This window comes from Orcinus orca, chromosome 1, assembly GCF_937001465.1.
Source record: "Orcinus orca chromosome 1, mOrcOrc1.1, whole genome shotgun sequence".
NCBI classification, from domain to species: Eukaryota; Metazoa; Chordata; class Mammalia; order Artiodactyla; family Delphinidae; genus Orcinus; species Orcinus orca.
The window spans coordinates 114,652,685-114,677,601 of NC_064559.1; the positions used below are offsets into that span (position 1 = coordinate 114,652,685).

The following is a 24,917-nucleotide window of genomic DNA, read 5'->3' on the forward strand; positions in this document are numbered from 1 at the left end:
TTTTGGTGAAGATAAGTTTCTTTTCACAGTCTAGCATAGCAACTTCCACGTGTCATCCATTTCCTTATGGTAAATCCTGTATTATAATCCCTTCCCTTTTGCAACCTTCCACTAAAAGAGTTTCTTTCAATCTCTCGATTATCTGCATCTATTTTCATCTCTTAGGTATCCATTCATTATTAAGTATTCATTTAAAAGTACTCTAAACTTAATTTATTAAGATATTAATTCATTTGGGGCCTTCCCTAGTGGTGCAGTGGTTAAGAATCTGCCTGCCAATGCAGGTAACACTGGTTCGAGCCCTGGTCCGGGAAGATCCCACATGCCGCAGAGCAACTAAGCCTGTGCGCCACAACTACTGAGCCTGTGCTCTAGAGCCTGCAAGCCACAACTACTGAAGCCCTCGTGCCACAACTACTGAAGCCCGTGTGCCTAGAGCCCGTGCTCCGCAACAAGAGAAGCCACCGCAATGAGAAGCCTGCACACTGCAATGAAGAGTAGCCCCCACTCGCCACAACTAGAGAAAGCCCGCGTGCAACAAAGACCCAACTCAACCAAAAAAAAAAAATTAATAAATAAATTTATATATAAAAAAGATGTTAATTCATTTGAAGGATTAGAAACTATAAATATGAAGTTTAGAGAGATCTCATACTGCTATTCTGCCTGAGTATTAACATCAGTTGAGGAAAAAAAATCCCCATTATGTATGTTTTTAACCCTACTAACCATTAAATGCCCCGGAATTATCAGTTCATATTTCTGAACAATAAATCACACACTACGGTGTACTAATAGAAGACAGAAATAAACACCCCCCCCCCACTGAAACAGTTAGAGATTACGTGGACAACTAATGTTGGCTGCATAAACATTTTGATTACTGTTGTTCCGCCACCTTACTTCAAAAATCTACAGTAAATTTTTAAACAATTATAAACAATTTAAGAGATAGAAGCAGAACCAAAAGAAGATGATATCTCGAATGTGAATGCAAGGGTCTAAAGCAGATTTCTTTTAAAGCTGAAAACATTAGGGACTACTCAGGTAGTTAAAATCTTAGTGAAAATTATACTTTCTGAGTTTCTGGTCTTTATTTCCCTCCTTAGAATTTTTACTGTGTGATTTATTTTAAGTAATTTAAGCTACATGGGGGGAGGAATTTTGCAGAGAAAAAAGATAGGTGAAGTCAATTATTTCTGAAGAGTTTTTGAGACTCATCTAATAGAAGAAAAAGGGTGTGCTGCACTGAAGAAAAGATTAGAGGGATAGAGGCAGTCTTCCGTCATTCACCTACTCATTCATTCATTCACTCATTCATTCATTCATGTTTGCATGCAAGCAAAACACAAATATTTACTGATCATTTATTTTGTGCTTTGTACTGCAGCAGTCCTTTCCTCTAAAAGTTTGCAGTCAGCATTAACCTCTACAATTAAGAGTCTGTGGACTTCCCTGGTGGTGCAGTGGTTAAGAATCCGCCTGCCAACGCGGGGGACACGGGTTCAAGCCCTCGTCCGGAAGATCCCACATGCCGCAGAGCAACTAAGCCCGTGCGCCACAACTACCGGACCCGTGCACCACAACTACTGAAGCCCGTGCACTCTAGGGCCTGCGTGCCACTACTACTGAGCCTGTGTGTTGCAACTACCGAAGCCCGAGCACCTAGAGCCCATGCTCTGCAACAAGAGAAGCCACCGCAATGAGAAGCCCGCGCACCACAACAAAGAGTAGCTCCTGCTCGTCACAACGAGAGAAAGCCCATGAGCAGCAACGAAGACCCAGCACAGCCAAAAATAAAAGAAAAAAAGACTTAATAAAAAAAGTTTGTGAATTTTCATAAATTATATAATTACTTTGGGTTTCATCATCTATAAAAAATGAACTATACCTATTTCACAGATTTGCTGTGCAGATGAAATGTGATGTAAGGGTTTTACCTTCCCCCCCAAAAATACTAGTTCCTTTTCCCCTATAAGTCCCTCTAGAGATTGGGACATTTATCTGTGGTTCTCAACCTAACTATGAAAAATCCTTTATTCTCCACAGATTCCATGTCTTTAAAGACTTTTGTGTATCAAATGCACTCACATTTTATTAATCAGTTATAATGGCTAATTAGAACTCTCAAATTGTCAGACATAAAAACTAATGAAACTCAATGCTGGGTTTCTGAGGTGTAAGCACAATGTTTTATTTCATTAACAGCCTGCAAATCACCACAATGTAGGATAATGATAATGTGGTAATTAGCCTCAAAGATTTGAGTCAATATAATTATTGGTCAAAGCAAATATACATAATATTTCACCTGTATAAATCTATTGAGAGCAAACATACAATTTTCATTAGGCTCTTTGCAATACTAAAAAGAATTCACTCTTATTTCTGCAGACCCCTGGAAAAACATAATTTATGTACCATAAATTGGTGATTTTCTATGTCTGGAAAAACTACTGGTTACCCTACAGATTTGTTTTAAGCCAGTATCATTAGTAACACCATCTTCAAATTCAAAAGTTACACATATTTATCCATAAAGGTAGGTAGTGATATCCTGCGTCTTCCCTTTGTATTTATAAGAACAAAATCCAAACCCTTCACCATAGACTTCTGTGATCTGTCCCTTGCTAACTTCATCTACCAGTCTCCCCTCAGCTTACCACAACGGCCTTCTCAATCATGACTAGCTGCTTCCCAGTTTAGGGCTTTTGCACCAACTGGCCCTCTTGTCTGGTTCACTCTTCTTGCAGATTGTCACATGTCTGGCTTTTTGTCATTCAGGTGTCAGATTAATATCATCAGGGAATTTTTCCTCAACACTCATTCTAAACCCTTCCATCACTATCATTTCTTCCTGTTACAGCTTCTTCATAGCATTTGTGACCTCTGAAATTATCTGTTCCCTTATTTGTTTGTTTACTGTTTCTCTCCACAATCACCAAACCCCACAGGTATAAAGAACTCCAGAGAGCAGTCTATTCACTGCCCTATCTTCAGTTCCTAAAATAGCACCAGGTAACCAATAATCACTCAATAAATATTTGTTGGCTAACTAGCCAAACTGCTTAAGATTATTTTGGGGAAGGACTGATTTCTTGGTCAAGAACTTACATTTAGCATTCAAAATTGCTTATTCAAAAGGAGTAAGAAAAAATGTTCTTTCAATGAAAAAAGAGTAAGAAAAATGTACACAATAATCTATTCAACCAATGGGCTTTATTTTCTTTTATTTCAATCTTTTGGGATAGAAAAATATGGAAGTCTACTCATGTTTCACATACCTCATATGTCGCCTCATGTAAAAATTGAATAAATTTTCTTTTTTTAATTTTAGCTTTATTGAGGTCTAACTGACATTTAAAATTGTGAATTTTCTTATAATAGTATACCATGAGCTGCTAGCCACTCAATCTAATAACTTATTTTTGCTGCCAAGAAGCAAGTAGGCTTCGAAGAATGTAAGAAGTACAGACTGGGAAGGCTATATCTGACATCATAGTGACAGTGCCAGCATGGCCCAAATCAGGGAAGATTCTGTTCTCAGCTATGCTTGGGGAGAAGGAGGGAAGGGTTAAGAGTCATCAGTCCTAGGGAATGAATTGTAGTTCTGATTTCTGTTGATCAACAGGAATATCTTCAAATCAATTCAAATAGACTTAACTGGAATCTCATAGTTTGAGACATTAAATCCCTGTTTTGAATATCTGAGGTCTCTAGTAAATGAAATAACACTCAGTTGACCAGATTTGGCTTTTGCAGTTTCACATTAAAAAAACAGTGTTTGTAAAAAAAAAATAACACATATACAGTCCTCAATACTATGTGCTACATTTGCTTATTAATTTAAAATATTTTCAAGGATACTCTTAAAGGGGAGGGATGTGAATAAAATTAATAATAAAGACTTTATTTCTGAGTTTAGAAAATATTTGAAAACTAAAAGAAACATTAAGAAAGGTATAAAACTCAATGGTTTAAAAAATGCAAACACCTTACATGTGTCACAAAGCTGTATTTATTTTTTAAAAATTGGGGGTTGCTTCTTTTTTCAACTGGTAACATAAAAGGAAGACAGCAAGCAGATAATTCACAGCTCATGTGAGTTTACTTATCAGTCAAAAAGAAATATTAATATAAATCTTTAGGCTAACTTGCTTACATATTATTCAGCCAAGTGGAAAGTACAATTAGCGTGGAGCTAGAACCAGTACCAGAATGACTAAGAATGGCATTTGCTAACTCATTTTATTTTAACTTAAGAAATTAAGAGAGAAGTACTGAAAGTGATATTTTTTCTAAAGAGCACATCCTCAGTTTCCTATTTTTTATTGCTCCATATTTTACTGCCTTCAACATGCTAAGCTGCTTAACAAGAAGTCTATACTGCACTTTTCATCACTTCTGCTCACAAAACTGATGTTTCTAAAGTCCAGTTGCATTCACAAAAGCTGGAAAAACCACACAGAGAAGAATTTCACCTTATAGTGAAGTATTTTAAGATACCACCTTCAGAAATACAATGTCTAAAAGTGAGATTCCCTGTTAGCTAAGAACTCAAAATGTTAGATAAGTAAATTTCTACAGGAGACTATACATTTGTCAAAGAAATAGCATAAACATATGATTTTTATTGATGAAAAACAGGAATCTTTTACCCTTCAATTTTTTTAAAAAAGGTAGCAACAACCAAAGTGTACACACTGAGTCTTATCTTCTCTCAGAGGTTACCTAATTCCATGTAACCTATTCAATAGACTCAGACTCTTTCTTTTGAACTTCATCTCCAAACTGGGTATACTTGAAGATCCAGAGATCTTCACAACAGTGACTCCTAGCAACTCCCCCCAAAACCTTCCCTCTTGTTTTCCGTTAAACCCTCAGATCTTGCCTTACCTATGTGTTTAAACCAGTCTCCTTATCTTCAGTCTCTTTCTTCCTCAATTCATTCTGTACTCTGTAGCTAGATTCATCTTCCAAAAGATGAATGTTCTGATCGGATCATTTTCCTCATATCAAAACTTCTTGTGCTCCCACATAAAGCCTATACTTCTCAACCTAGCATTCAATGGCTTCCAAAGTCTAGTCCCAATCAATCTCTATGCCCTTATTGCCATCATTTTCTAACTATACAAGCCTAGGCTTCTGTCAAATCAATCTCCTGTCCTCCAACTTGTCCTGAACTTTCTATCTTGGCTCATGCCACTCCTACCACAAAGAATGTCTACCACTCCCTTCCAGCTGCCACTGCTCAAGGCCCCTTTGCATCTCTGCATTTATTTATGTAAATAAGGACACACGAAAGATATGTCCTGCCCCACCCTACAAAACTGGCCCAAAACTTCCAAACCCAACAACTGCCAGCTTTTATTAAATGCCTACTATGTGCTCAGTAGTCTTAAACAGTATTTCTAATCCTCTCAACAATCCTATAAAGTAGGTATTATTATTTATTCTCCTATTAAAGATGAGAAACCCAAAGCTCAGAAACATCAAATTATATATTTAGTAGGTTACCTTAAATTGTACACTCAGTAAGTTGCCTCAAATGATATACTTAGTAAGTGGGAAAGCAAGGATTTGAACACAGGCTGCTTAACTCTACAGCCATTGCTCTAAACACTAAGTTGTGTGGGTTTTTTTAAGTCTGAATCATGTGACTATCCCTCTCATCTATCTGAAACAATTTAGTTTTACATTATAATTCTACTTATTACATACTATAAAATAAGCTTTCTCATGTTTGTTATTTTAGTAAAGAGAGAAGACTAAAATGCTATTTCTTTCCAATATAAGAACAATACTCAACTTGCAATGTCAAGGAATATCTTTTTTGTTACAAAGATTACTTTTACCTAAAATATTTTCAAAGAAAATCATTCCAACCAACTTTTTCAAAGACGACTGCAAATTAATAATCATACACGCTGATGGTTTTACAGATTATTAATAATATGAGGATTTTGTGATTACCACCCAAGAATTGTAACAGATATCTATCAAATTGGCAAAGATTGTAAAAACTGACCTACTCAATGCCATTGAAGGTGCAGTGAGACACACACTCTTATACACAGGGTAACCACCCTCTGATCCAGTTATCCCACTTCTGGGAATCTACCCTAAAGGAAGAAAAAAAAAAACAGAGATGCAATCAAAGATAAATGTACAAAAATGTTTGCCCCAGTGTTATCTAAAATAGTAGTATTATAAAGATCAACCTAAGGGTCCCACACTAGGAGAACAATACCCTGTTCAGAGAAAAAAGTAGGAGCGAAACTGTATGTATAGAAATATAATTCCAATTTTTTTAAAAATTAAAAGAATCTGTACACGTGAGGAAAGAACTAGAAAAATGTACATTAAAATGTTAGTAGAAATTATCTCTGGGCGATAGGTTTATGAGTAATCTTCAATTTCCTCTTTACATTTATGTTCTTTTCAAAATTTGCCACAATGCAGCATGAATTAGTTTAAACAAGAAAAAAATGTTCAAACAGTTATAACCCCTGAAAATGGTCCTGAACCTAACAAGGGCATATTTCTTGTACTAGAAACTACACTTCCTACTGCAAAGAAAACATCAAATTTGTTTTGTTTCCAGCTTCTATTAGGCTCAGGGGTACTTTCAGATTGTGTAAAGAATGTCATCCAAAACTCAGTAGTACTCATGAAACTGCACAAGGCTCACTATCTAAAAGTCAGCCAATACTCCAATAGAAAGCACCACAGTTAAACGAACTGTTTTACCGTATGCCTGTTGAGAATAATAAATGTCCAATTAATCCTAACTCAAAACATGCAAAATGGAAAAACCAGAAAAAGTATTCTCATTTTGCAAATTAACTAAATATACCGTTGTTGCCTTATAAGCACATCACAGGTCTGGGAGGAACTTGAAAATAAAGCTGGCAAGCTACCAACAACATTCACTAAAAACGCACACAAATGCATTTTCTCTATATGCACGTTTCTGTTCTATTGGATAGTTAACTTTAGTGGCACAGGTTGATTTTAATCAGTGTGGAAAAAATATTAAGCTGTTCTTCAAAAGAAAAAAAAATCCAAAACTTCTCACATTAAACATAGAATTAAAACTGTTAGCTGAACCGGGAAAAAACTTCCCTACAATGTGGCATATATGCGGAAAAGCAATTTGGAAAAAAAAAAAAAAAGGAAAGAAAAGACCTTTGACGGAAGTAAAATAGGTGGTTGAGCAAGCAATTCTTATTTTACTGCACTTTAACCAATGGGAAACTGGTTTGCTCTAATTTTTTTCTTCATTTTTTTCTTGTTTAAAACATTTTTTTCTTGTTTAAACTAATTCATGTTCCATTGTGGCAAATTTTGAAAAGAACATAAATGTAAAGAAGAAGTTGAAGATTACCCATAAACCTATCACCCAGAGATAATTTCTACTAAAAAGCTGTTAGAAAATAAGACCACAGAAATAGTTGTTCAGAAACTAAGAGAGAATTAAAATATCACATAGCTTTTACTTACAAAATGAGTATCATTCTATTTTTACTCAACCATGAAAATACAACATTTATTTAAAAGACATATGTCAGGTTCTGGGAAACAAAATAAATTACTAGACTATATATATAGACTATATACTTAGAGTAGAAACTACAGACTCACATCTCAGTTTCTGTCAAACTGCCAAATACTGGGTCACCCAAACTTCTGTTCAATGACTGAATCTGAAATCTAATAATCAAGTTATGCAATATTTTCACAGCTAGAGTTTAAAAGGTAGTTCAGGGGGCCTCCCTGGTGGCACAGTGGTTAAGAATCCGCCTGCCAATGCAGGGGACATGGGTTCGAGCCCTTGTCCGGGAAGATCCCACATGCCACAGAGCAACTAAGCCCATGCGCCACAACTACTGAGCCTGCGCTCTAGAGGCCGCGAGCCACAACTGCTGAGCCCGCATGCCACAAGTACTGAAGCCCGGGCGCCTAGAGCCTGTGCTCCACAACAAGAGAAGCCACCGCAATGAGAAGACCACGCACTGCAACGAAGAGCAGCCCCCGCTCACCGCAACTAGAAAAATCTCATCCATAGCAACAAAGACCTGACGCAGCCAAAATTAAATAAATAAAATAAATAAATGCATTAAAAATAAATAAATAAATAAAAGGTAGTTCAGGGGGCTTCCCTGGTGGCACAGTGGTTAAGAATCCACCTGCCAATGCAGGGGACATGGGTTCGAGCCCTTGTCCGGGAAGATCCCACATGCCACGGAGCAACTAAGCCCGTGCGCCACAACTACTGAGCCTGCGCTCTAGAGCCCATGAGCCACAACTACTGAGCCTGCATGCCACAGCTACTGAAGCCCCCGCGCCTAGAGCCTGTGCTCCGCAACAAGAGAAGCCACCGCAATGAGAAGCCCGCGCACCGCAACGAAGAGCAGCCCCCGCTCACCACAACTAGAGAAAGCCTGCACACAGCAACAAAGACCCAATGCAGCCAAAAATAAATAAATTTAAAAAATAAATTTAAAAAAAGGTAGTGCAGGAACTTCCCTGGTGGTCCAGTAGTTAAGACTGTGAGCTCCCGGGCTTCCCTGGTGGCGCAGTGGTTGAGAGTCCGCCTGCCGATGCAGGGGATACGGGTTCGTGCCCCGGTCTGGGAGGATCCCGCATGCCGCGGAGCGGCTGGGCCCGTGAGCCATGGCCGCTGAGCCTGCGCGTCCGGAGCCTGTCCTCCGCAACGGGAGAGGCCACAGCAGTGAGAGGCCCGCGTACCGCAAAAAAAAAAAAAAAAAAAAAAAAAAAGACTGTGAGCTCCCAATGCAGGGGGTCCGGGTTCAATCCCTGGTCAGGGAACTAGATCCCACATGACGCAACTAAGAGCCTGCATACTGCAACTAAAAGAGCCCACATGCCGCAACTAAGACCCGGTTCAGCCAAATAAATGAATAAATAAGGTAGTTCAAAAGACATCAATGATTTGGAATAGATACTGAAAACTACATAAAACCCAAAGATTAGTGTTAAATGTCAGCTGCTAAAATAATTAAGTTATGGTTGCTTGCTTAATGTCCTATAAAACAGCCAACATGTCTAGAACAGAATGATCCTATTTATAAATGAATTTAAAAATATCACTGAAAACAGAGTGAATGAATTTACTCTCCGGATCACACATCTGACAGATCTGAAATGTTCAGTCTGCAATAAGAGAGAATTCTTACTACTACTAACTTAGAATCTTACAAGCGGCATTTGGGCTTTGTCCAAAGAAACAGTTGTACTCAGTTCTTTGTGTCTCTCCAACTTTACACTTTTGTCATTGATAACTAAGCCACAGTTCTAGCCTAAGCAAAGTTATTTCTTACAACCAAAATGAGTGAGTATAACACAGCATTGCAAACAACCATGCGTGTTATAGGTATACATGTATACTTGTGAATTTGAAGTAAATCAACTTAAGTTTTAATTAATCCAACAGTGTCTTTTATCAGTTATGTGTTTAGTACATTCCTATCCTTATGAGATATGGCCTAATATAAATATATTCTGAAACCAAACACAGAATTACATATTTAATTCCAAATTTGGTTAGTTTTACCATTCTACACTTTGAACCACTCTCTATCAATGTGAACTAAATAAATACGCTGAAGATAGGAAACTTATCTCTATCTCTGGGAAAACTGGATATGCAAAGAAATCTTTTCCAGATTTATCTAACCTAAATTTATATAGCCTAAGTAAGTCATCTGAACTGAAAAAAAAAAAAGCCATTAGTCTAATGATTGAAATTAATTTCATAGAACATATTTAATCCTGAGATATTCCACTTATAAAAGTATACTATTTCTTATTTCAATTCCACCTTAATCATCATACACAATTTCCTTTTTCTATTGGTGCATACCTGTACCTTCTACCTCTAAAAGGCCTATTTTCAAGCAAAAATGACAGAATGGCATAGTTCTCTGTTGAACTGCTTAACTGATCAGAACATCATGGTAAGTTTATAGGTTCAAATTTCACACACAGAAAAAAGGGGAAAAAATGGATGTTTCATCTGTTTCAGTAACATAAGAAAGCTTAAATATCTTTATTTTTAACATTAATCATTTCCATAAGATATGAATTTGGCATTAAGTCATGCAGCAGTATATGACATTGGAACGAGCAGAAAATACTTGGCAATATGCCATAACTCTTTTTAAAACTGATGAGTTCAATCTGAAAGGAACATTAGGAGGAAGTAAGTTTATGTTCACAATTTTAAACTCACCACAACATTAAGATATAAATGCTTTATACAAGATATTTTTATTGACCTTCTAAAATAAGAGAATTTTAGAACTGGGAGCTTAGAGGTTATCCGAGGTTCAATTAACATTTGCTGAGTCCCTAGCTCGTGTCAGACACAGTGCTAGGTGCTTGCAGGTAACTCTATTAGTTCAACCCACTCAATTCATAGATATTGGAGTTTCCGCTCATGCCAAATCAAGCCATGTAGACGCCCAGTGGTATGACTCTATCAAAACAGACTGGTATCATCCTCCTTTATAATCTAAATAAAATTTCAAAGATGCAGTGCTGACCTTATTTAACAGAAACAACAGCCTCTGTGTTTTGAATAACTTATAAAGAATTACAACAATTTAAAAATTCAACTGTGAAAGTCCTCAACCAAGTACTATCTGCGTAAATTTACTGCAAAGAACAAAACGTGGGCTATCAGAGATGTATGATTCTAAAGACATACAAAACAGAAATTAAACAAATTGCAGATGCCATTTAAAAATCCCTTTGCAAAAAAAAAAAGAATTATCAATATGAAAAATTAGGTGCTTGATTGGAATGTCCATTCTATATAAAAGATCATCAACCATATACTAACAAAGTTCTTGAGTATCAGTAAACACTGGCAAGATCTGAAGTTATTTAACTATCACATTATGTAAAACTCCCTGAGGGCAGAGACCCTTTCTAATTCAACGATGTATCCCCAACAGTTAGCACCAACAGCTGGCACGCTGCTGTCAAATGTTAAAGAGAGAGGTGAGCTAACTAATGAACTCACGTGAGCTACTGGAAAATTCACTCTAACAATCTAAAAGGTCTCTTTTTTATAACTCAAATTATTTTTTAAAGTATTAAATAATAATATTCAATGCAAGTGACACTGCATGAAACTTAAGATCAACAACTGTCACTTTTAACTAGTACAATCTACTCTCTGAAGGAATTAATAGACACACCAAGAAGACAAGTATATTTATATACTTTGATTCAGCAGTACTTCTGGAAATCAATTCCAAGGAAATATTCGAAAAGAAAGAAAATGTTGCATACACAAAAGTGTTCATTTCATTGTTATTTTCAATAGGGGGAAAAGGAAACTACCTATACGCCCAAGAGCAGGTAGATGGACTATTTTGCAACCACAGAAAAAGGTTTAAAATGAAGATTAACCTCCTAAGGTCTTCCTGCTTCTACTCCCACCCCCCTCTCCCAGTTGATTTCCACACAGCAGCCAGAACATTTCCCACAAACGTAAGTCAGAACAGGTCTCTCTTCTACTCAAAACCCTCCAGTGGTTTCCCATCTCATTCAAAGTAAAATCCAAAGTTCTGACCATTGCCTAAAAGGCTTTATAGTGGCCTCGGCTACTTCTTTAACCTCAAGCTCTCTCACTTTCCCTCTTGCTTACTGGCCTTCTCCAAAAGGTCAAGGCAAAGACTGAGCAGTCTTTGCACTTAACAGTCCTCTCTGCCTGTAACCTTCTTCCCCAAGAGAGCATATATCCCTCACTCATGTCTTCCCTGACTACCCTTCCTTGCTACTGTTTCTCTTTATCCTCTTACCCTACTTTACTCTTCTGCATACCTCTTATCATCTGACTTATTCTATATTTATCTGGTTATGGCCCACCTCTCCTGATTAGTATATAAGCTCTATGACAGCAAGGACTTTGTATTAATAGGCATTTAAAAAGCACTTGTTAGATTAATACTGGATGTTGATAATTGTACAATAATTATTAACTACATGAAAAACCATGCATATAAACAAGCTTGGAAGAGAACAGGAAAAATGATCTATGAACATTTTCAAGTGCTGATCATATTGCTAAGGAGTTTGCACAATAAAAATCATAAGTCAGTCGTGATTATGATTTTAAGCTGTCAAAAGTGACTATAACAATCTTATTTCCTTCAAAGCCGTTTGTTTAGAATTACTAGTTCAGGGGCTTCCCTGGTGGCGCAGTGGTTGAGAGTCCGCCTGCCGATGCAGGGGACACGGGTTCGTGCCCCGGTCCGGGAAGATCCCACATGCCGCGGAGCGGCTGGGCCCGTGAGCCATGGCCACTGAGCCTGCGCGTCCGGAGCCTGTGCTCCGCAACGGGAGAGGCCACAGCAGTGAGAGGCCCGCGTACCGCAAAAAAAAAAAAAAAAAAATTTAAAATTACTAGTTCAAAATTATTGGTAAAAGTTATTAATGAGAACTTTTCCACATAAAATTGTAATAACAATCACTCTTAAATCTTGTTTCCAAAGACCCAAAGTTTAGTCTGTAAGGGCAGACACTGTCATTCCTGAGGTCACACAGAAGGTGAACAAAGGTATTTGAACAGTTTTAATATGGAACTGAATAATACTCAGGATTCCAGTTTACATTTAAGACAAGCACCCATGGTTGGTTTCAGAGGGTCCCTGAAACTGAATGTGAAATTTTGTGCATAAATGTCTATTGCTTCTTTCCTGAGGAGAGAGTCTATACGTATATTTCACTATATTCGCAAAGGTGTCAGTGGCCCAAAAAACGTTAATAATTAGTATTTTGTATATTGGAAGTGAAATGCAATCTTCTAATTTGAGCTACCTCTCAAAAAGATAGATGATATGTAAAACTTAGACACATCTTTGTAATCAAACAATTCATTCAAGAAATACCAAGTGCCTACCATGTGCCAGTGGGCATGGTGTGATCCTCAGTACCTTACACCTAAGTATATTTTGTAGTACATAATTCAAAATGCGGAGTAAACAAGATTCACTGAAACACCAGACTAAAAAGAATTTCAACCAACACAAATATAATTTCAAACAGAAAGTGTTATAGGAAATCATAATAAAGACAGACAGGGGATCAGGGCCTGATTTAGTGCTTATTATGGCAAAATATCACAGGTATCAGTTACATCAAAAGAAAAGAAAAACTACACACACGTGTGCCCACCCCCACACACTCTGACAGGAAACCAAAATAAAGTTTCCAAATCCTGTTTCCAGCAGCATCCCTTCTGAGACTGCCCTTTCAGCATGCTTTTGAAGGTAGCAGCCCCACGTTAAAACTAAGAGCTGATCCTTCATTTTTACTGTGATTAAAAACAGGAAAAATCATCATCTCACACCCAGGAAGCAGAAAACTGTGGCCACCTGTACGACTGTGACCCAATAACCTCCTGCCCTGTTATTCCCTTCCTTCTTAAAACCACCTCCCTTCAAAGCAGTGACAAAACGATCTTCCCTCCCAAAACGGAATACATTAACTCCTCAATGCTAGTTCTTTTTCCAAGAGGTCAAATGGTCCCCTAAACTGGTTCTTAGCCCTGTGAGTTGATGTCTTCCCCTCATCTTTCCCCTATAGCAGTAAATTACACAATTTATCTAAGACACTGTCCTTAACTTCCTGAACGAGGGGGCAAAAGACACTCCTACCAGTCCCCGTTTGAAGGAAGACAAGAAGAATCACACAGTGACCTCTTCCCTAACAAAATTCAGGGAAAAAGCAGAGATCCAAGAAAGGCAACGCTGAAAAAGCGAACACATGGCATGCTACGGAAGACGTGGGGGAGAGAGGGCGGGAAAGGAGCTGAGAGGTGGAGTCGGGTGTAGAGATGTCAGCCCTGTGCACCGGGGGAATGAAGGAAGGAACGGGAGACCCCGAACCCTAACAAGGGAACACAGAAAGGACACCGCTCCCGTCTACCCGCACCTCTCCAAGGAGCCGAGGGAGGACAGAAAATTCACCCAACCCTGCAACCCCCTTCTACGCGTGCCCCCCAAAGGGTGAGCTGCGTTTGAAAGAAGATCTGACCCTAGTCTGGGGACAAGCAAGAAGAAAAAAAATGCAGCGATGTCTAATCTACCTCTCTCAGGCAGCGAGGGGCGAGGGCACTATGTCCGGGGAGATGGCGAGGGAAATGGGCTTGTGCCATGACACCTCAGGGAGTTGGAGGGTGGGGGACACAATGTCCTCTTTCTCTCCCACACCCGGCCCGGGCCCCTCCCGTCCCTCTCCCGCAGGCCCAACCACAGTCGACCGGCTCGGTCCGCGGGCGTGGTTGGCTCTGGCCCCGGGCGGCAGCGGCCGGGCCTCCCCGAGCCCTGGCCCCTCCCGCCGGCCAGGCCCCCGGGCCGCCGCCCCGGACACCGAGGGAACGCGGAGAAAGAAGGGGGAGCCAGGGGACTGACCGGCGACAGGAGCCGCCTCAGCCCGGGCTCGGCCGACCCGCGCCCCCTGCTCCCTCTGGGGCCGGCTCCGGCTCCCCGCCCCTCACTCACCCCCGCGGTCCGGCGCCTCCTCCACCTCCTCCTCCTCCTCCTCCCTCCTCTCGGCCGTGGCTCCTGCTCCGGCTCTGCGCGGCGACGGCGGCGGCGGCAGCGGCGGCGGCGGCGGCCTCGAGAGCGGCGGCGGCGGCGGCGCCTCCAGAACGCGCACGCACGCAGCACGCAGGCCCCGCCCCCTTAGTTCCGCCCCGCCCCTTCGAGTCAGCATCGGCGAGGTTTCGGCCCCGCCTTCCCCGCGGCTTTCCGGAGTCCGCTTAAAGGGGCCGCGCTGGAAGGCGGTGGAAGAGCTAAGAACGCAGAGGAAAGAGCGGGGAGTTGCAGCTTTGCCTTGCGTGGGGTGGTGGTGTGGGAGGCTGGAAAGGAAATGAGGAAGGGTCTGAAGATTCAGGAGAATAGAATTTTGGAGGGAATGCAACCATTTGATAAGTACTAATTGAGCATCTAGTAGGTGCTAGGCACTGTCCTCGGTTCAGGGAATGCCGTTGGCAAGCAAAGGCCCCGTGGAGCTTGCATTCTAGTGGGAGAGAGGAGACACAACAAACAAGTAAACAAAAATTTCGGGAAGTGATGTTGTGTGAAGAAATATAAAGCCAGGAATGGGATGACTTTATAGATGGCCAGGTATTGCCCCTCAGAGGAGACCTCTGAGCACATACATGTATGATATGAAGGGGTGAGCCTAGCAAATACCTCGGGAGGAGAGGGGTAGGGGGGTCTTTCCAAGCTGAAAGAACATCAGCCATAAACTCAGAAGTGGGAATAGCCTGGCATGTTGCAGGACCAACAAAAGGCCAGTATGGCTGAGCGTAGTCAGTTAGCCAGAGAGCAGTAGTAGTTAGGCTGAGAGGTGGGGAAGAGGTCAGATCCTATGGCGCCTTATGGGCTGTTAATAAGAGCAACAGAAAGCCATGGGAGGGTGAGCAGAGGAGTGACCGCATCTGATTCACATTTGAAAAAGTTACTCTTGCTAATGTGTGTAAAATACACAACAGGGAAGCACAGATGTCCTCAGGGAGACCAGTAAGGAAGCTGTTTATGGTAGCTTGGACTAGGATGGCAGCAGAAAAGGGGTGAGAAGGGATGTTTCGGGATGTATTCAGATACATATAGATTTGGAATGGATTTGGCAGAGAGTGTGTGAAGGAACAAAAAATCATGAATGATACTTAGGTTCAGGGCGTAAAGGATAGGTTAATGGTGATACTATTTAATGAGATGGGGAAGATTTAAAAAGGAAAAAAATCTGAGGTGGGGGAAATCAGGAATTCTGTTTTGCACATGTTGCATAAGGTGCTTGTTCTACATCCAAGTAGAGATGCAAAACAGTTGGATGGATATATGAGTCTGAACATATGAATTTGGGAGTCATCGGCACATAGATGCTTTTTAAAGCCTTAGGTCTACGTAAAATCACTTAGGAGGGAGAGTAGCTAGAGGGGAGGAGGAAGGTAAACTTCAACCTTTGGAAATTCTGTAGAAGAGCAGAAGGAGCTACGAGGTAGGAGGAACACCAGGAGAGGGTGGAGTGTTGGAAGATAAGAGAATTGTTTCAGGAAGGTGGGAGTGACCAGTCTTATCAAATACCGTTGAAATAAGTAAGATGAGGACTGAGAGTTTGAACACTGCATTTGACCTGATGAAGGTTGCTGATGTCCTTGACGAAAGCAGTTTCAACAGAGTCATTGGGCAGAAAGTCTGATTAGTGTGAACAAGAGATGGGAGGTGAGGAAGAGAAAGTGTTTATAGCAAGTCTAAACAGCTCTTGAGGAGCTTTGCTGTAAAGAAAGAGGGAGAGAGAGGAGTACTTGGGATTAAGGGAAGGTATTTTAAAGATGGGGGATGTTTCCTTATGTTGGTATTCTGGAATGAACCTTTAGAGAGGTAAAGGTGATGACGCAGAAGATAAGAGGAGACAGCTGGAGAAAGCTTGTCCTCCAGTAGGTGAGAAACGATGAGACCTAGTGTAGAAGTGGAGGAGTTGGCCTTGGATAGGAGCAAGGACAGTATGTTCACACACTCTTTTTGGAGAGGAGGCAAAGTCCGTGGGTGCAAATGCAGGTAGGTCAGGTAGTACATTTGGTAGCCTGTTCAGGCCACTGACGTGCAGGAGGCAGGTGGGAGCTGAAATCCAGCCCCTGTTCTGCCAACCAAGTTTGAGGCCAAATCAACCTGCAGTAAGGAGCACCTTTTCTAATTGCTCCAACTGCAGAGGTGGTGCCTTTTAGCAAATCCTCCACATCTCACACACACACACACACACACGTGCACGCGCACACGCAGTCTGTGTGCACCTTTTCCCAGTTTGCACGGAATATTCTTTGTTGTGCGGTTGCCTCAGTGGGTTTGATGAGGTAGATTAGGGCTGTGAGCTTTCTTTTATTCTAAGCAATAGAAAGCTGTGAGTGGGGTGGGGCTGTTGGCTATTTAAGGAGATAGAAGAAGGTGAGAAGGAATTCCCTCAGAGTGGAAGAGTTACTGGAGAAGTGTAGTACGGACAAGGCTGAGGGCCCTCTTGAGTCAGTGGTCCTGTATCTAAAGTGAGACCACTCAGCAAGGTTGTGTGGTTTTTATCCAGCCACATTCCTTTGCTTGTGGGGTTGAAGGAGAGGTGGATTTGGCCAGGGCTGGGTTTTGCTGATGAAAGTCATTAGAGGGGGGAGGGGTACAAGCCAGGGAGTGGTTATAGTGATAAACCTTAGAATCTAAGCTGAGAGGGAAGAGAGGGCAAGTAAAAAAGCGGTGGGGTCAATGGTGTCGTGGTTCTTGTAGGAGAGAAGAGTTCAAGAGGAAGCAGTCAAATAAGTGGGATCAAGGGGACTTTCCAAGGATTGAGCATAGGGAAGGGTGAGTGAGGCAGTTGGGAGAGAGGAAGCGAAGGTATCTGTGAGAAATGAGGATCCAGGCAGGCGCCTCTGAGCGGAGGAAACAGTAGGCTCTCGGGCTCCTGCCTTGTCACAGTTCTTGTGAGCCGCTGATCTGGGGGAGGTTGAGGGAGCCGCCCTAGCTGGGGAGAAACTGAGCCCGATAGAGGATAAGCCAACTCAATACTGCAGGGAAGGGGAAGTTGGAGGACGGGGAATCATGTGGCTTGACAAGGCTTGGGAGAGCCCACTCATGCCCTGCTCTACCCACCTGAGCATTTGTGTAGATGCTTTGTCCTGCCTGGTGTTTGACAGAAACTAAACGACATCTTTCCTCCTTACTTCCCCTTTCCTGCTCTTGGCACTGTCTTTCTCAGTTACTCATCCACCAAAGCTCAGCCACATTTAATCCATCTTCCCCATTCCTGTACCCAATTGGTCCTCAAAGTATATCGATCAGCACCGTCCAACAGAACATTCTGCTGTGATGGTAATGTTTAGCTGTATATTTAATACAATAGTCACATGTGGCTATCAAGCATTGATTGAGGAACTAGATTTTAAATTTTATTTAACTTTAGGGTATTTAAATTAGATTTAAATAGCCACATGTGGCTGGGGGCTACCATATTGGACAGACACGTATAGACCTTTCCTACCCAATGTCTCTTCCATCTGCCCCCTCCTCTCTATCACCATTGCCACTGCCCTAGGTCAGGTACTGATTACCTCTTCTCTAGACTTTTGTTGTAGTTTCCTATTTGGTCTCCTGCTTAGTTGCTTTCCCTTCAATACATTTTGTGTTCTTTCCAGAGCCATCTCCCTAAAGCAGTGGCCAGATCACAGCTCCAACCCTATTTTAAAAATTATTTTCCCTGTCAAATTAGGTAAAACTGCTTAATCTGGCATTTGTCCAGTTATATGTCTCCATTCCCCTTTTCCAGCCTTACCCTGCACTGCCCCTTTACATAATATAGAGTTGGTTCTCAAGCAAAATTGAACTGCTTGCCATAATTTCTACCAACTTTTTACAAAGCAGTCAACGCGTTTGTCTAAATTGTCTTTGCTTGGAACAGAGACAATTGCCTCTCGGCCCCAAATTTGTTGAAATTCTCGAAGGCCTGTCTTGCATAGCAGTTTGTATCTGGAAACTTTTCTTTTTTGGCAGGATGGGGGTGGGTGCCGCATGTGACATGTGGGATCTTGGTTCCCAGACCAGGGTTCACACCCGCGTCCCCTGCAGTGGAAGCGTGGAGTCTTAACCACTGGACCGACAGGGAATCCCCCCTGGAAACTTTTCTGATTTTTCATCTCCTCTGAAATACAGTTTCTGTGGGGTTTTTTGTTTGTTTTGGTTTGGTTTTTTTTTGGCTGTGCTGCACGGCTTGTGGAGATCCTAGTTCCCTGACCAGGGATTGAACCTGGACCCCAGCAGTGAAAGCACCGAGTCCTAACCACTGGACCGCCAGGGAATTCCCTACAGTTTCTGTTTTTACATTACCTGTGGCACTTATATGTTGCCTTGTTATGTATTTTATGTATTCATGGCATTTCCGTTACAAAATATTCCTCCTTGCAGATCACTCTAATTGTGTTAGTGCCCCTTCAGTGTCAGTCTTGCACCTTATATATATGAGGTACTCCTCAACTAGCCACTGCATTGAGTTCTACAAGAGAATTTGTGCCTCTCTCTGCCTCCAAGAGTAATATCTCTAACCCTGAAAGAGCATGTCTGTATACCCTGGGAGAAACAAAAAGAAAAAGAAGCAGAAGAAGCCAAGAAGTACTCCTGTTACACTTGAGAATTTCTTCAGTTGGAAGGCCAAGTTTGATGCAGAATTCTTGGAAATTAAAAAGCAATGAATGAAAGAGGAAGAACAAGCAGGAAAAAGTAAAGTGGGAAACAGCCATTTGAAATAGAGCATAATTTTGACACATCTGATATCCGGTTCTTGGAGGATGCTAGAAACAATGTGGAGGTAGATGATTCTTTGTTCCAGGATCTGGAGGAGAGTGAGGGTGATCCAGACTACAGTCCTGCTGACCCTGAGAGTGACTTGACCAACTGATGGGCTACCGCCATCCACAGAGAGGTCTGACTGCCACAGCATCTGTGGCTATGCTGAGAGGGTGGTCATTTTCCTTTCTCTTTTTCTAAGAAAAAATCATTTTCAGGAAAATATTCTTCTGATAGCTTTCATCATTGAACTTAATAAGCTGACCTTAAAATTAAAAACAAAAAACAAAACTAATATGAGATTCCAATTTTTGAAAAGAAGCAACCTGACTATATTTCTTTTCATGTTACCATTTGCTGAGAGTTTCTTCCAAACGCTTCCCAACTTTTACAGGGTACTTTGACAACTCAGTTCTAGCTCATAACCCTAGAGAGCAAGGGCATGCTTAGAACTGGCAGGACCAGCATAGCTACTCCTAGGGTCAATTTATGGAAAAGACCTTTAAGAAGCGTTCAGATGGTGATACAAATCCATAAAAAGAGGTTTCCATCTAATAAGTGTTCAGAATATATATTTTTAGGCCTCGGACTCTTAGAAACCTGTAACCCAAGAATAGAATTACACGTGCCATGCTCTGCAGTGCCAAATATACTTTTCCTGTTGGTGCAGTGGTTTTAAGGATTTGAAGAGCAGTTATAACATTTTACACAAAAAACATAACTCAGATGTATAGGACCTTAACATCTATTTATTCAGCAAACCTTAACCGAGTGCTTGTTACTTGCCAAGCAGTTATGCTTGTTGCCCTGGATACAAAGACAGGAAGATATGGCCCTTGGCTTCAAGAAGGACACATGGTAAAACTGACCTGATGTTGGTATATAACTTTAAAGTTTTCAAAATATTTCCACAGTACCTAATTTAATCCTACCAACAATGTCATTAAGGTAGGTATCAGGCTTATTTTGCACTAGGGAAAACTTGTTCAGGGGGATTACATGAATTGTACAGAAGCACAGAGCTGTTAACTGGCAAGATCTTGAGCTGGAACCCAGAACTTTTGGTGTCAAAACATTCGTTGGATTAGAACATAAGTTCTCTGAGGACAGGCACTTGATCTGTTTTGTTCATTGCTGTATTCCCAGAGCCTAGAAAAGTACCAGGCATATAGTAGGTTCTCAATAAATATTTCAGGAGTGTGTGTGTGTGTGTGTGTGTGTGTGAGTGTGTGTGTGTGTGCATGCGTGTTGTTGAGAGAGAGTGAGGGGGGGCAGTGGGTGAGGGAGAGAGAGTATAGCCAACCATCTAAATCATTAGCATATTTGTATATTTTAGTTATGTGCTAAGCTGATCTTTTCTATATTAGTGCTGTTCAAAGTGTGGTCCACATACTGGTTCTGGTCCATAGAATTGTTTAATACCAATTGCTGTAGTTCGTTGGGGCTGCTATAACAAAATATCACAGACTGGGTAGCTTATAAACAACAGAAATGTATTTCTCACAGTTCTGGAGGCTGAAACTGAGATCACAATGCCAGTATGCTCATATTCTGGTTAGGGCCTTCTTTCTGATTCGTAGCAGCACCTTCTTGCTGTGTCCTCACCTGGTGAGAGGGGCTAGGGATCTCTCTGGCATGTGTTTTATAAGGGCACTAATCCCATTCATGAGGGCTCTATCCTCATGACATAAGTACCTCCCAGGTGCCCACCTCCTTATATCATCTTCGGGAGTTAGGATTTCAACATATGAATGCGGGTGTGGACACAAACATTCAGACTATAGCCCCAGTTGACCTTAAGATAAGTACAGAAAATGACAGTAAGAATTTAGAATCTTTTGTGGCTACTTATATTGCTGTGACTTACAAGTGAGTCGTCAGTAGACCTGTCTACTTGAGCAGGGCATAGACCAGTGCAGGTGTTGCCCAGCTTGTATAGTGAGTCACATGAGGTATAAGGTGTATAGTAGTCAGACAACATCTAATTTTTTTTAACCTTTTGACCCCCTTCACCCATTTCTCTCACCCCCTCCATCTCCCAAATCTGGCAATCACCAATCTGTTCTAGATATCTATGAGCTTGTTTGTTTTTTTGTTTTTTTAGATTCCAAGTATAAGAGAGATCATACAGTATTTGCCTTTCCCTCACATATCTCACATAGCATAATGCCCTCAAGGTCCATCCACATGTCACAAATGGCAAGATTTCCTTTTTATAGCTGAATAATGTTCCATTTTATATACATACACCAGATTTTCTTTATCGATTCATCCATCGGTGGACACTTAGGATGCTTCCATGTCTTGGCTATTGTAAATAATGCTGCAACAAACATGGGGGTGCATAAATATTTTCAAGTTAGTTTTTCATTTTCTTCAGATAAATATCAAGAAGTGGAATTGCTGGATCATATGGTAGTTCTATTTTTAATTTTTTGAGGAACCTCCATACCGTTTTCCATAGTGGCTTCACCAATTTATAACCCTACCAACTGTGCATGAGGGTTCCCTTTTCTCCACAACACTTGTTATTTGTTGTCTTTAATAGCTATTCTAACAGGTGTGAGGTGATAGCTCATTGTAGTTTTGATTTGCTTAATTACTGTTGTTGAACACCTTTTCATGTTTGTGTTGGCCATCTGTATATCTTTGGGAAAATATCTATTCAGATCTTCCGCCCATTTTTTATTCAGGTTGTTGGTTTTTTGCTATTAAGTTGTTTGAGTTCTTTATATATTTTAGATACTAACCCCTTACCAGATATATAATTTGCAAATATTTTCTTCCATTCAATGGGTTCCCTTTTTATTTTGTTGAAGGATTGGTTCTTCTTCGAATGTTTGGTAGAATTCACCAGTGAAGCCATCTGGTCCTGGACTTTTGTTTGTTGGAGGCTTTTGATTACTGATTTGATTTCATTACTGGTAATTGGTCTGTTCAGATTTTCTGTTTCTTCATGATTCAGTCTTGGTAGGTTGCGTTTCTAGGAATTTAATCATCTAAATTAATACTAACCACTTTGGCTATTTGCCACCCACCTTCTTTTCCGCCTGGATATTCCTTACTTTTTCAGAAAGAAAGCACTTCATGCCTTTGGAGTGAAAGGGTCAGCAACAGATTGGAAATTTTTTAAAAACTTCTTTTTCACCACAGAAGCTGTATCTACCGATCTTATGCTGTGGAGGCATTATTGCTCAGTAATTAAGCATATGGTCTTTGGAGTGAGACTATGTAGGTTTATTTTTAAATTTTTTATTATTATTAGTTTTTAATGCCTAACTTACATTTTTACTTTTTATTTTTCTGGCTGTGTTGGGTCTGTTGCTGTGCGCGGGCATTCTCTAGTTGCAGCGAGTGGGGGCTACTCTTTGTTGCAGTGCACGGTCTTCTCATTGCGTTAGCTTCTCTTGTTGCGGAGCACAGGCTCTAGGCATGCGGGCTTCAGTAGTTGTGGCTCGCGGGACCTAGAGTGCATGCTCAGTAGTTGTGGCAAACGGGCTTAGTTGCTCCGCGGCATGTGGGATCTTCCCAGACCAGGGTTCGAACCCATGTCTCCTGCACTGGCAGGTGGATTCTTAACCACTGCGTCACCAGGGAAGTCCTATATAGGTTTAAATGCAGATTTAGCCACTTACCAACTGTGCCACCTTGGGCAAACTACTTAACCCCTTTCAGCCTCAGTGTTCTTTTTTGTGATATCGTACTACTAAAAGTACAAAATATCATAGGGTTTTGGTAAAAATTTTAGCAATCAGGCATATAAAATACTGTTTTTAGGGCTTCCCTGGTGGCGCAGTGGTTGAGAGTCCGCCTGCCGATGCAGGGGACACGGGTTCGTGCCCCGGTCCGGGAAGATCCCACATGCCGCAGAGCGGCTGCGCCCGTGAGCCATGGCCACTGAGCCTGCGCGTCCGGAGCCTGTGCTCCGCAACGGGAGAGGCCACAACAGTAGAGGCCCGCGTACTGCAAAAAGAAAAAATACTGTTTTTAGAACCTGGCACATAATGGCAAAATGTTGGTTTTATGTTATCATAAATATTATCTATCATTATTATTTTATTTTAAGTTCTTAAAAATTCATGCTGTTTAAAAGATTTTAAAAAATCGTGACTATAGAGGTAACTCTGTAACCATCCAAGCCTGTAAATGGATGGTCACTTTTCAATTATCCACATTATTGAAAGATAATAAAGATAAGCTAATTCAAAAGTCCTTTATTTTTTTTAATGCATTGTGTGATCTAGGGACAATATATTTGTCTTCTAAGTGGCCATTAAAAACAGTTTCTATTTCCAAGGAGAACTTTTTTTTTTTTTTTTTTTTTTTTGGCTGCACAGCATGCGGGATCTTAGTTCCCTGACCAGGGATCAAACCTGTGCCCCCTGCAGTGGAAGCCTGGAGTCTTAACCACTGGACTGCCAGGGAAGTCCCTGCATGATGTACATTAGAGTGGAGAGTACACACACTGATAAACATGAGTGCTTGTTTGGTGGTGTGTAGATTGCCTATTTATATGTTTTATACAGCAGACTTTATATGCAAGGTCCCTTTCTGCTAAGCCAGCTCATTCTTTTCCATTTCTTTCTGTGAACATTGTCATTTGGGAGGAAGCAGCTACTCAACCATGCAGCTCTGAAACTCCAAGAAAGAATCAAAGATTTCTGCAGCAAGGAAGTTGGATAAGGATGAGTACCAGGGAGAAAACTTCTGGCCACTGAGGAGAGAGCTCAATATAGGCAGGAGGCCAGAATGTGCCAACAGTAAGCAAAGTCTTCTCTTATCAAAAGAGAAAAGCTTGCACTTAACTGCCATATCAAGGATAAGACTGGCCCCAGACCAACCCAGCCTTCAATAAATGGAGGGTAAAGGAATCCAAGAGGGCTTGCTCTAACTTTGTGGCTATGAGTTAACATCATTTCCTATTCTGTAACAAAACTCAAGCATATGTAAACCACAAATTAAGCAACCCGCATAGATACAGACATATGTATGCATTTTTAGAAGGCAGAATAGTGTGGTTAGGGTTGCTAGGTTTAGCAAATAAAAATACAAGATGTCCAGTTAAATCTGAATTTCAGATAAACAATGAATATATTTTTAGTATAAATATGTTCCACACAATACTTGGGCTTTGTTTATCTGAAATTCAGACTTAACTTGGCATCCTGTATTTTATCTGGCAACCCTAAGTGTGATTAAACATGTAGGCTCTGGAGTCACACAGTGTGACTTCAAATTCTGACCCTGCCACTGTGGGACCTTAGACGTATTAGTTAACCCGTTGGAGCCTCAGTTTCTGTATATGTAAAATGAGGATAGCATTTACCTCATAGAGTTGTTGTGAAGATTGAATCATACATAAAATTTATAATGGTAACTAACATATAGTGAATGCTGAAAAAATACTAGTTGTCTGTATAGGAAAGGTAAATGGTTATTTGATAACCAAACATCTTCAAAAACCTGGCATTATGATTTCAAGTACCTTTTAAAATATTTATTTATTTATTTATAGCTGTGCTGGGTCTTTTTTGCTTTCTCTAGTTGCGGCTAGCG

At 40.8% G+C, this 24,917-nt stretch overlaps 1 protein-coding gene across 5 annotated transcripts in view; it reads right to left on the reverse strand.

The window, feature by feature from the left end:
- RAP1A (RAP1A, member of RAS oncogene family) overlaps positions 1–14,665 on the reverse strand; it is a 74,346-nt gene extending 59,681 nt beyond the window's left edge. For 2 of the 5 annotated variants that reach the window (XM_049710676.1, XM_012533910.3), the window contains exon 1: positions 6,029–6,122. Coding sequence is in view for 1 of the 5 variants with exons in the window: in XM_033435278.2 (XP_033291169.1) it covers positions 6,029–6,042 (14 nt within the window). In the remaining 4 variants the exon portion in view is untranslated. Of the gene's footprint in view, positions 1–6,028; positions 6,123–14,537 lie in introns of those variants that run through there. The other 3 variants (XM_049710678.1, XM_049710674.1, XM_033435278.2) reach the window with 3 other exon arrangements.
- Positions 14,666–24,917: the final 10,252 nt, after the last annotated feature.